At 53.4% G+C, this 11,751-nt stretch overlaps 2 protein-coding genes across 3 annotated transcripts in view; one reads left to right on the top strand and one right to left on the bottom strand.

Moving 5' to 3' along the window:
• Window positions 1-2,251: 2,251 nt before the first annotated feature.
• Window positions 2,252-5,340, top strand: IL23A (interleukin 23 subunit alpha). The gene is made up of 5 exons (XM_004700551.2): window positions 2,252-2,384; window positions 3,066-4,238; window positions 4,470-4,571; window positions 4,722-4,868; window positions 4,972-5,340. The coding sequence occupies exons 2-5, from the start codon at window positions 4,065-4,067 to the stop codon at window positions 5,131-5,133; spliced, it is 585 nt and encodes a 194-aa protein (XP_004700608.1). The 5' UTR covers window positions 2,252-2,384; window positions 3,066-4,064; the 3' UTR covers window positions 5,134-5,340.
• A 1,580-nt stretch (window positions 5,341-6,920) lies between these two features.
• STAT2 (signal transducer and activator of transcription 2) overlaps window positions 6,921-11,751 on the bottom strand; it is a 31,181-nt gene continuing 26,350 nt past the window's right edge. Inside the window, exons 20-24 of one of the 2 annotated variants that reach the window (XM_030886162.2) lie at window positions 11,463-11,599; window positions 11,065-11,259; window positions 10,794-10,851; window positions 8,617-8,912; window positions 6,921-8,340 (exon numbers count right to left, since the gene is read on the bottom strand). In XM_030886162.2, coding sequence (XP_030742022.1) covers window positions 8,195-8,340; window positions 8,617-8,912; window positions 10,794-10,851; window positions 11,065-11,259; window positions 11,463-11,599 — 832 coding nt within the window. In that variant the 3' untranslated portion in view covers window positions 6,921-8,194. Of the gene's footprint in view, window positions 8,341-8,616; window positions 8,913-10,127; window positions 10,529-10,793; window positions 10,852-11,064; window positions 11,260-11,462; window positions 11,600-11,751 lie in introns of those variants that run through there. The other variant, XM_045290136.1, reaches the window with a different exon arrangement.

Here is an 11,751-nt window from a genome sequence, read left to right as displayed (position 1 = left end):
GCCCCACACATACTTTTTTTTAACAGAAAATACGAGCTCCAAACTTGGAGAGTAAACTTCTGCGGGAGGAAGATGAAGCTGGTTGTCCCCTAACGATGTACTCTGGGCAGTACGGTCACTACGAGTCCGAATCCACTCAGTGGCTGGGAGTTGTGGGTTTGAGAGGGTTTTTCAGTGATTGAAAAAGGAAAAAATCCTCTGGAAACTAAGCCGATCGCCGGGCATTCCCAGGTCGGTCTGTCCTACGCTCCCCAGTCAGCCGTTGACTGCTGCTCCTGAAACTCGCTGGCATTTCCTATCGTTTCCAGATAGCAAGAGAAAAAAGGAAGTGGGAGCCAGGCTTGTTACGTGGCTCTAGTTATTCTTATGAAGACATCCACGTGAAACCGGCGCTGTGATTGTACCCTCTACCGGGCCCCAAACACTGCCAGGGAGCAAGCTGCCTCCTCAGGCTGGCAAATTTCCCTGGCTGGTTGACCTGGACTTTATCCGCTAGAGGGGGATACACTTAGCTGAGGGAGACATTTGCTTCCTGGATTAGCTTCAACAGCAGCTCCTCCATGGGAGAAAAATGTGGCTTTTTTCTCCCATAAACAGTTACCGTCTTGAGAACCCACAGGGACAGGTCTGTCCTATCGTATAGGGTCGCTATGAGTCGGAATCGACTCGATGGCTATGAGTTTTTTAGCAACTATTCCAAGGGAGTTCTAGGGTTTTGAACTGCTTTGGATGGGACCTAGAAAGCGATGTGTCTGCAAGGCACTTTAACTCAGCTACTGACTATTGTTTTTTTTTTTGACTATTGTTTTTTATAGAACGTGCAGAGGTTTCCAATTGAGAGAGACTGCACAGACCCCTAGCTACAGAACCTGAGGCACCCTAAGACCCTATAGTAAATGAGCTATATTCTAAGTCACCAACACTCTTGCCTCTACACAGTACTCAATGAAACGCAGTCATTAAGAATACAGGCCCACTGGAGACCCCCTTGCAGAGGGGCCTCGGGGAGGAGACGAGCCAGTCAGGGGGCGATGTAGCAACGATGAAAAATACAACTTTCCTCTGGTTCCTAAATGCGTCCTCCCTGCCCCCACTATCATGATCCGAATTCTACCTTGCAAGTCTGGCAAGACCAGAGGATGTACACTGGTACAGATAGGAACTGGAAACACAGGGAATCCAGGGCGGATGATCCCTACAGGACCAGTGGGGTGAGTGGCGATACTGGGAGGGTAGAGGGAGAGTGGGTTGGAAAGAGGGAACAAGGATTCTATATGTGACCTCCTCCCCGGGGGACGGACAACAGAAAAGTGGGTGAAGGGAGACGTCGGACAGGGCAAGAAATGACAAAATAATAATTTATAAATTATTAAGGGCTCATGAGGGAGGGGAGAGAGGGGAAAATGAGGACCTAATGCCGGGGACTTAAGTGGAGAGGAAATGTTTTGAGAACGATGAGGGCAATGAATGTACAAATGTGCTTTACACAATTGATGTATGTATGGATTGTGATAAGAGTTGTATGAGCCCCTAATAAAATGATTTAAAAAAAGAATACAGGCTCTCGGGAGCCAAATTGTCTGCCCTGGAATTCTGGCTACTTACTAGCTGTGTGCACCAGTCAGTGATCTCTGGAGCTCAGTTTCTTTACCTGTAACACAGATCTTTCGAATCAACTGCCATCCAGTCAGTTCTGACTCATGGTGACCCGATAGGGTAGAACTGCCCCTGGGATTCCAAGACTAACTCTTTATCACAGAAAGCTCATCTTTCTCCCTCGGAGCAGCTGGTGGTTTCGAACTTCAGACCTTGAGGGTCACAGCCCAATTCGTTACCACTCTGCCGCCAGTGCTCCCTGTACCTATAACAGAGGGATCATAATAGAACCTATCTTCCAAAGTGGTTGTGAGCATGAAATAGTTTGCAAATGTAAAGTGTTTAGACCAAGCCCTTGGCATAAAGTCAGAGTTGGATAGCTATTAGCCCTTGCTATTAACATCTAGGTTATTAACCATCTTCACCTGGATTTAGAGTCTGAACACCTACCTAGAAAGACTAGCTTAGGAGTGTCTGGGAAATGTGATTTGCATACCGGTTGTCCCAGCTGACGTCAAGTGCCTTTAGTAGCTCCAAGTCCGATGCCGCCCTGGAAGCAGTTCCTGCAACCCAACATTCCCACAGCTGCCCCACCAGCGTTGCTTCCTGTGCAGCTCCAGCAGCACCAGGAAGTGAAACAAAGCGGCCCAGCCCCGTGCCTCCAACTCACTCTTACCCTTCTCACCCCCAGGGTTCCACTTCCTCTTCCCTCTCCTCTTCACCTTTCATCCCCTATCCTTTATGGCTCCCAGAGGTGAGAAGAGCATGAGAGAGGATACACAAGTGAGGTGAGGGCCCCGCCTTACTGCCTCCAATATCCTTATGCCGCCCGCCCGTGTCCCCTCTTCGTGCGTGCGTGGGAGGCAAACCGCTGCTCAAGCAAACCTCGGTAACCTCTCTGGTGTGGGACTGCGTTTCATCGAAAGGGTAGATTCACCACCGAGTCATAATATGTGAGCCAGAGGGTTCATCGGGCGGTTTTGAAGGGAAGGGAGACCCCCTCTTTAAGGCAAGTTTCTCAGAGGAAAAGGGTCATCCTCTAGGGGAGGCTGGGGGAGCCGGTTGTGTGGTCACCTATGGCCTCATACTGACGTCCCTTTTGCCCTGGGACCCTCCACTGGGGTTGGGGCAGTCCCAGTTTGGGACCACCCTCCCTCTGCTCCCACGCCCAAGCTCACTCTCTGAGCTGTTTCCCTGTGGGTTGCAACAGGGAGGGTGACGCCATCAGTGACAGTGGATTTTACCCAGGGGTGCAACAGGCTGAAGGACGGGGCTGCTTCCCTGCCTCTGTGCACCTTCCCCTTCCCAGACCTCCTGTCCTTCCGAGGCTAAGGTTAGGGGCTGGCCGCTGGAATACCAGAGTCAGATTTGTAGCCCCTGGTCACAATGGAGCCCCCAAAGAACCAGAACCCTTGGACCGCTAGGGTTGAGGACTCCAGTGGTTCTTAGCATCAACCCTCCCTCTGCAGCGATCCTTCCAACGTCTGCCAGGAGGCCTGCCGTGGGAGAGCAGTAAGACCGTGTACAGCACCTGTGCGCCTCAAAGCAGACCCACCCAGTGAAAATAACACCCTTCTCAACAGAGAAAAGTAACCCCTGTTGTAAGGTAGGTCCTTTGGGTGACCCAACGGGTCCCTGCTAAGTGCTAACGCAAAAGATGGCTGTTGAAACCCACTGAACAGTGGTGCAGGAGAAAACCCTGGAAATCTGCCGCCACCTGGGCTACAGCCAACACAGCTGTGGGCTGCAGCCCTTCGCTGAGGAAGCAGGTAGTTCTTAGCATCAACCCTCGCTCTCTCTTCGCAGCGACACTGCCGACTTCTGCAGGGAGGGCTGCCGGACCCACCCGGGACGGCCTTCTCTTGTTCATTCTGAAATAAGGGGCATCAGGTGGGAACCCAAATCGGCATTCTAAACTGAGCTTGTCATTCTACAGGGAGATGAACGAATATGCTTCTCTGCTCTTGTTTTGATTCCCCAGCGGGAGGTGAGAAAATAAGAAATCACCTGGGATATAGCTTTTTTTTCTTTTTGAAGGACAAAAAGATCAGGGAAAGGTTACTCAGGAAGGAACTTGAGACAAGCTCCGCCCCGTCTGCATACGAGCACTGTGATTCCTGGAGAGCATTACACATATGACCCGTCCCTGGCCTCCAGCCACAGCAACCAGACTCAGATCCCCTGGAACCCGGGCTGCATACCTGGGCTCCCCACAGGGGATGATGCAGGGAGGGGAATCCCACCTGCAGTGAATCACCCCTGGGATAAAGGGCGGGCCCGACAATGCGGGGACCTTAAAAAGAGACTCCGAGATAAGAGGAGAAAAAGAACAGGAAGCAGCTCGGAACAGACAGTAGTAACCAAGCCAGAGAAGCAGAGAGCATCGGGCTCAGACGGGGAAGTAGACAGATTCCACAAGGACTGGTGTCAGGCACCGAGCCAGCCAGATTCAAGAAGCAGGCACCGAGATGCTGCCGCAGGGGAGTATGGCTATGATGCTGCTGTGGCTGCTGCCTTGGACCACTGAGGGCCGTGCCGTGCCCGTACCTGGGAGCAGCAGCCCCGCCTGGGCTCAGGGCCAACAGCTCTCCCAGAGGCTCTGCACCCTGGCCTGGAGTGGACATCCGCCAGTGGGACACGTGGTGAGTGGCAGCTGCAGGGAGCATCTCCCAATCCTCAAGACCCGCAGAGGGGGCCTGAGGCAGAGAGGAGGCTGGGGGTTGAGGGGGTTTGTTTCATGGCCATCAAAGAGTGAGAGGGTGACCAGGAAGTGGAGTCCCTGGGAGACTGATGGGCCTGTGGGTCCCCGGTGGGGTTTGAAAGGACTCGTGTGACCTTTTCACTCTTCCCACCCCTTCTGCCCTCCATTTCAGGAGCTCCCAAGAGAGGAGGGCGAGGACGAGACGACAGAGGATGGTCCTCATATCCAGTGCAGGGATGGCTGTGATCCCCAAGGACTCAGAGACAATAGTCAGGTAGCAGGAAGATGGGGCTGGGCCACAGGGAGGGGCGCCCAGGAAGACGGCTGGCAGGATGGTGCAGTGGAAAGGTTGGGTCTGAGATGGTAAAGAACCCGAATAGGGAGGAGAGCCTCACCTCCCTGAACTGCTATCTTCCCTCTTTAGTTCTGCTTGCAAAGGATCCACCAGGGCCTAGTGTTTTATGAGAACCTGCTAGGCTCAGACATTTTCACAGGGGAGCCCTCTCTACGCCCTGATGGCCCCGTGAGCCAGCTGCATGCCTCCCTCCTGGTCCTCCGTCAACTTGTGCAGGTATGAACTGGGGACCTGGAGGATGGGGGCGTCCAGATGTCAGAGACAGGGGCTGGGGGACCCAGGGGCTGGAGTCCTATTTCACTGTGTCTTGTCCTTCCAGCCCGAGGATCGCCCCCAGGAGCCTCAGCTGGCACCAAGCCCCAGTCCCAGCTTGCCTTGGCAGCGCAGCCTTCTGCGGCTCAAAATCCTGCGGAACCTGCAGGCCTTTGTGGCTGTGGTTGCCCGGGTCTTTGCCCACGGAGCAGCCACTCTGAGCCCCTGACACCAACGGCTTCCGGTGACGGCCCGGTCTCCATGGCTCAACAAGGGCGAGATCAAATCTACCGGGCCAGCAATGGGGTGACTGATGACAAGACTGAGTATTTATTTGATGGGAATATTTGCTCTTCTTTATGCTCAGGGGAGGATAATTATTTATTATATTTATACTGAATGATGTACTTTTTCAATAAAGATTTATTTATGTGAATGTCTGAGTCAAATTTCCAGGCTGGGTTGGGAGAAACGCATGAAATGGAAAATGAGGCCAAGGGACTGCAATATGTATCCCTTTTTTCTTTCTCTGAAGAGTCATGGTGGAGTGGTATTTTCCCATGACCCCATAGAATAGCTAGCAATAGCTAGGATCTTCCCAACATTAATCCCTGAATGGCCAAGCAAGCAGAATGGGATTGTAGGAGATGGTGGTTAGGAAGGTGTTAGGAGGTTAGGTTAGATGTCCCTGGATGGGACACCTCTCTGGATCATACAGGGCCTCCTTCTTCACTCTCTGGCCAAGGACAAGAGCCTTGCTCACCTTCTAGCGTGATTAAGCCTCTGGCAGATCCCCGCCAGTCTTCTAGGGGCGAGTATTTCTTGCTTGTTCCATGACAAAAATTCCTCACTAGCTAAAAATTTATGGTGGCCTTTTCTTTCTTACCCACTATTTGTATTTTTATCTCTACTATTATTATTTTATCCTTACCACTTTGTTTGCTTTTCACTGTTTCTGTTGAGTTTTCCAGTTTTCGAAGCACAGAAGTAGAGGTATAGAGATAGGAACTGATAACAAGGGTTTATAGGGGAGGGAGAAGTGAGGGTAGGAGACAGGGAGAATGGGGGGGTTAAGGGAGCAAACAATGTATGTGGGAGGGAGGAGGGAGCACTCTCTGGAACTGATGGTGATTACACAACTCATTTTAAAAGTTACATATTTAACCATGTGGGGTGGAGAAAATATTCTAAAATTGACTGTGGTAATGATTACACAACTCTCCTTGATATGATCAAAGTATTGAATTGTGTGATACATGGATTAGGTGCCTATAAAATTAAAAAAAATACATTTAATTTAAAATTTAAAAAAAAACAACTGAAAGCCTTGCTCACTGCAGGAGCAAAAATCAGACTCCCTCTTGTGCAAGGCGTTCCAGGAAGATGAAGGTAAACCCTCGAGCCAAGAGGATTCCCCCATCTGCTGGCCCCTGTGGAAGGAAACGTGGTTCCCCAAGATACTAACTAAACTGCCTGGGAAAAGAAGGGTCCTGGGACGATGTTCTCTCCGTAGACGCAGTGTTGGAAAGGACATGGGCTTTGGAGCCATGCGGAATCAGGTTTGTATGTTGGTTTTGCCACCGAACGCCTGGGTGAGCGACACTGGGCTGTTTTTCTAAGTATCTGTCCCCTCCCAACGCGTTTGGTGCTCACTCCATCAAGCCAAACGCACTACAATGGAGTCCGACTCAAGAGCCCTCTCTAGGGTTTCCAAGGTGGTAGATCTTTACGGGAGCAGGTAGCCTCATCTTTCTCCCCAGGAGGGATGGGTGGGTTTGAATCACTGGCCTTGTGGTTAGTAATCCAGTGCTAACCCCACAGCGCCACCAGACTTGCTATCTACAGTCTAAGAGACAGAAAGGGCTGCCCTCAACAGGAGGGAAGAACAAAGGGCATACGGGAGTGGGTGGGACAGAGGCTATCCATTTTGCTGACCTTGTCCTCCAGACCTGCCAGTGTCCCAAAAGATATGAGTCTGTGTGTGCGAAGAAATGACGGTGTTCAAAGCTGAATCACTTCTGGGTCAGTAGAGAGTTTATTGGTCACACCTGCTCAGGAGGCCCCTTCCAAACAGGGCCGCTCCAGATGCACCAGGCAGGAAAGGGCTACAAGCTCTGGGCTTCGCTTTCAGGTACTCCTCCCGGGACACCAGCGGCAAACCCTGGGGGATAGTAGTTGGCCCTGGGGCTCCCTGGCTGGCGAAAGTGAGGCGGGTCACCATCCCATGAAGAACCCTGAAGGTTTTAAGCATCAGAAACTTGGGCCCAGCCCCCAGGAAGAGAGACCCTTCTTTCAGGTAAAGCATGGTTACTAGACAAAGGGGGATGATGCTGTCTTACTAGAGAAAGGGCTGAGACCCAGGACTTCTCTTCCTCTGACAATACCAGACTCTGACGCTCTCCAGGAGTGCTTTGTGCCCTCAGCCGCGGGCAAGTGAAGACAGGGTGCCCACCTCCAGGAGCCGCTGGGTGGGCGGCACCCGTCTGCAGGGGGGGCAGGATGTAGCTCTCACTTAGGGGCAGCAGGGAGGCCGGCAAGGGCAGGAGGCCTGCCTCCTGATGGCCTTCTTCAGGGCGGAGCTTCACAGGGTGGGGTGAGGCACAGAGCCCTCTACCCCAGAGGGAGAAGAAGAAAGTTTGGGCTTGAGACAGGAACAGGTGATCCGAGACATAAAGGAGGCCCCGGACCAGAGTGGGGTCCTATCCTGTGTCTCCCCCTCCCCACTGAGGGGATGTAGTGTCATGGTGCACCAATTTTCCTTTACACCCAACTTAAACCCACTGCTGGTTGAGTTGATTCCAACTCATCGCGACCCCATCGGGCAGATTAGAGCTGCCCAGAGAGGTCTCTCCATCATTAAGGGAGCAGGCTGCCCCCGGCTCTCCCCTTGGGCTTGAAACCACTGGCCATCTCTGGTTAGCTGCTCACTGCTTCTCCATGGCACCTGGCCTGGCTGCAGGGCTGGGTACTTTACCAGCTATTAAGAAATCCAACACTTCCCTAAGCTCCTCAAGTACACTCCCAACTATTTGGGCTCATCCTTGGCACCCCTGAACCTCGTGGGCACAGCTGGCACAGTGGCTAGAACAACGGCCAGTGGTCTGACAGCTTCGTACCCGCCCCTAGGTAGCCGTGTAATGCTTTCATCTCTCACTCCAAATGCCCCGGGGTTTCTGGGTTTAAACGTTGTTTAGACATGCCTGCTTGAGGAACACCATGACGTGGGTGTGGGTGTGGAAGGGCGATTGAGGGTCAAGACAGAGGGAAAGGACAGAGGCGATATGCAGTTCCTAGAAGTCGGAAGGACTCCAGCATCCATCCACCTGGAAATGACTGGCACAGGAGCTGTACGCGTCATCCACGGTGTTCGGGCCAGGCAACAGAGGGTCCCCGCCCATCATGATTTCTTCAATCTTCATAGCATCGTTTCTGAAAACTGGGGGAGCCAGGGGGAACCCTGCTGACTCTCAAGCAAGGATTCAGCAACCCAGCAGGGGAAGTGAAGGAGGATGGCGGTGCGCCCGGGATGGGGCCCACGAAGGCTTCCCCAGGGGATGGGGGAACAGGGGATTGTGCATTTCCTTTTCAAAGGGATCACCAGCGAACAAGCGTCCCTCCAATGAAGATCTTGAGCACAGCCCTTTCTGGATGTGCGAGGGGAGGGGCTGAAAAGGGATGGTCCCCTCTGCCCTAGGCCCGCCTCCTCACTTACTTTTCATTCTCTCCATGTCCAGGTGTATCAGATCGGGCGGCAACTCTGGCTCTGCTATTTGCTCTGGTCCCAGTGTGGGCGCTGCCGGCACGCTTGGTGGCACCACGGGTAGTGTGGGCGCCAGGACAGGCTCCAGCTCGGCCTCTATTGCTGGCCCCAGATGCAGTCCTGCATCCAGCATGGACCCCAACTCCACGCTGATCTCGGGCTCTGGCCCTGGTGGCAGGCCTGGGTCTAACGGCTCCTGTATGAGCTCCAGGTTAAGCTCCAGGGGTGGCTGCAGCTCATCCACCTGTCTGGATAGGCAAACACAGGTAAAAGGGCAGGGCTTAGAAGGCGAGGTGTGGCAAGGAATGGGAGAGCAGGAGGAAGAGTAAGGAGTCCGTGGGCAGGGAGCGTAAGAGCAGGAGCTTAGGCAAGAGATCTGCTGTCATTAGAATTCTATCAAATACTAGCTGGGTGACCTCAAGCAAGTTACCAAATTTCTTTGAGGCTCAGATTTTACCATCTGTAAAACACGAACAAAACTATTTAATAATACTTGAGAGGCAGAACAGGATCGTGAAAAGCTGGGCTTTGGAGTCTGATGGACAAGGATCACGTATTAACCATACAACCATAGGTTCAGGCCAGCTTCAGAAGGATGTGGAACAAGGGGCATCCTTGCTGATGTGAGATGGCTCTTGGCTCAAAGCAGAGAATGCAAAAGACATCTGACTGGGTGGACCATAATAAATGATGGATGACCTTGAGAAGAACGGGCATTCCAGAACCCTTCACTGTGCTCATGCTGAACTTCTACCTGGACCACGCGGCAGCTGGTGCCAACAGAACATGGGAATACTGCATGGTTGAAAATCAGGAAAGGTGGGAGTCAGGGTTGAATCCTCTCACCACACTTGTTCAATCTCCATGTTGGACAAAGCATCAGGGAAGCTGGATGATGTGAAGAGAACGTGGCCGCAGAATTGGAAGAAGGCTTATGAACAACCTGCAGTGTGCAGATGACAACCGTGCTGGCTGAAAGTGAGGACTAGGAGCACCTGTGGATGAAGATCAAGGACTGCAGCCTTCAGGATGGATGACAACTCAGTGTAAAGAAGACCAACCTGCTCACCACTGGACGGACCCACAGGGAACGTCGTGAGAGACGGAGAGACGCTCGAACCTGTCAGAGATTTTCTTTCGCTCGGGCCCACGATCTGTGCTCAGGGAAGCAGCAGTCAAGAGATTCCGAGAAGCGCTGCAGGAGGGAAATCTGGGGCACAGGACCTTGTTAGAGCCCCGAAGAGCAAGGACGGTCCTCTGAGGATGAAGGTGCACCTGACCCAGGACGTGGTACTTTCGATGGCCTCGTGTGCATGGGAAAGCTGGGAGGATGACTGCGTTGGAGTTCTGGTGCTGGAGAAGACCAGACCAGGGACTGCCCAAAGGACAAGCAAGTCTGTGTTGGAAGAAGTACGGCCAGAGGGCTCCTTCGAGGAAAGGATGGCGAGACTTTGTCTCACAGGCTTTGGCCATGCTGTCAGGAGAGAGCAGTCCCTGGAGAAGGACATCATGCTTGGTTAAGTGGAGGCGAGGAGAAACAGGGGCAGGTCCTCAAGGAGAAGGATCAACACTGTGGCTGCCACCCTGGGCTCAGAGGAACCGTCGTGAAGATGGGGCAGGACCGGGCAGTGTTTCGTTCTGTTGTGCACAGGGTCGCTGTGGGTCGACTGGGTGGTGCCTGACCACCACCGCCGCCCCTCTAAATCTCAGCGTCCTCAGCTGAAAGCACAAAGAACCATGTCTGCGGCCCAGGACGGCTGTGGAGAGCTGCTCACTGGGAAACGACCTTTGGCGTGTGTGGCACCTAAGAAACTTCCCGTCGATGTGGTTGTTCTACTGAAGTGTCACTGCCTCTTCCGAGAGGCTGTCATGGCACGAAAACAAACGGAAAACAAGTTTTAAAAACAACCACGACTGCGGGTGGCATCCGGCAGGCACTCATTTTCATCAGTGGAGCCAAGGTCAGGAGGAAAGCAGGGAAATGCGAGGAAGGGGAGCGACTGGAGGGAAGAGGAGAGGGCTGGGGAGGGGGGGTGGAGGGAGGGCCAGGGAGAGTGGAACGGGCAGGTGAATGCCACTCTACCAGTCAAAAAGGATGAGGAACGATGGGTGAGAAGTTCATATCTCACCTGCTGGAGACCACGATGAGCTTGTGTCTCAGGTATTTCCTCTGCTCCTGGAGATTCACTGTGGAGGGCAAATACGGAAGGCAGAGGGAGTCAGCACGCTGGGCACAGTCCCAGGCCCAAGAGATGAGTGTAGACAGTGCTGGAAATCACGCCTCTGTAACTAGGAGGGCTGTTGGGCAAACAAACCCTGAACTTTTCTGCGTACTGGTTTCCCATCTTTGCGAAAGGAGTGGGTTTGTGGACGCCCCGGGATTTGCGCAAGGATTCCCACCTTTCTCCCGGTAGTAGCGCCCAAAAGCCACGTCGCGGGGGATGGTGGGGAGGCTGGTGGGGTAGAGGAAGCGCAGTGGGTTCTCAGGCACGTTCTCCTCAACGAGCAGCTGGTAGTGGCGGACGATTTCTGTGAGCGGGAGGGACTGCAGCATCTCTTTGGTGTAGGGCTGCACAGAGTAGATCACGGCCTTCTCTGGAAAAGGGCACAGGGGCAGCGGGATGACGGGGTCCAGCCGGGGCTGGCAGCTCCCCTCCCTGGCTCCCAACCAAACACCTGCCGAGGGGTTCAGGGCAGGGTCAGCGAAGCCCAGGGGAGGCAGAAGGATCGGAGGAGAGCCAGGAAGAAGGCAGAGGCTGAGGGAACAGAGGGCAGGGCAGGGCAGCTGCAGGGCTGACCATCGTCCTGGTGTTCCACCCAGGAGCAGGTGATGCCCCCTTCCGTGGTCTCACTGAAGCGCAGGAGGAAGGTGCCAGAGAGCATCTTCTTCAGCAGTTTGCGCTCCTGGCTCCGGCTTACAAAGCCCATGATGAAGCTGAGCACAGAGAATGCGTGTGAGGCCTGCCCCCCCACCCCAAGGGAGAACCTGCCAGGCTGTGGCTGCTTCTGCCACTTATGTATTGTCCCACCTTGGCCAAGCCATGTCACTTTTCTTTTTTAAAAAAATCATTTTATTGGAGGCTCTTA

This window comes from Echinops telfairi, unplaced genomic scaffold, assembly GCF_000313985.2.
Source record: "Echinops telfairi isolate 266 unplaced genomic scaffold, ASM31398v2 ScPeMD7_2;HRSCAF=8, whole genome shotgun sequence".
NCBI classification, from domain to species: domain Eukaryota; kingdom Metazoa; phylum Chordata; class Mammalia; order Afrosoricida; family Tenrecidae; genus Echinops; species Echinops telfairi.
This window is presented reverse-complemented; position numbering and strand designations above follow the sequence as displayed.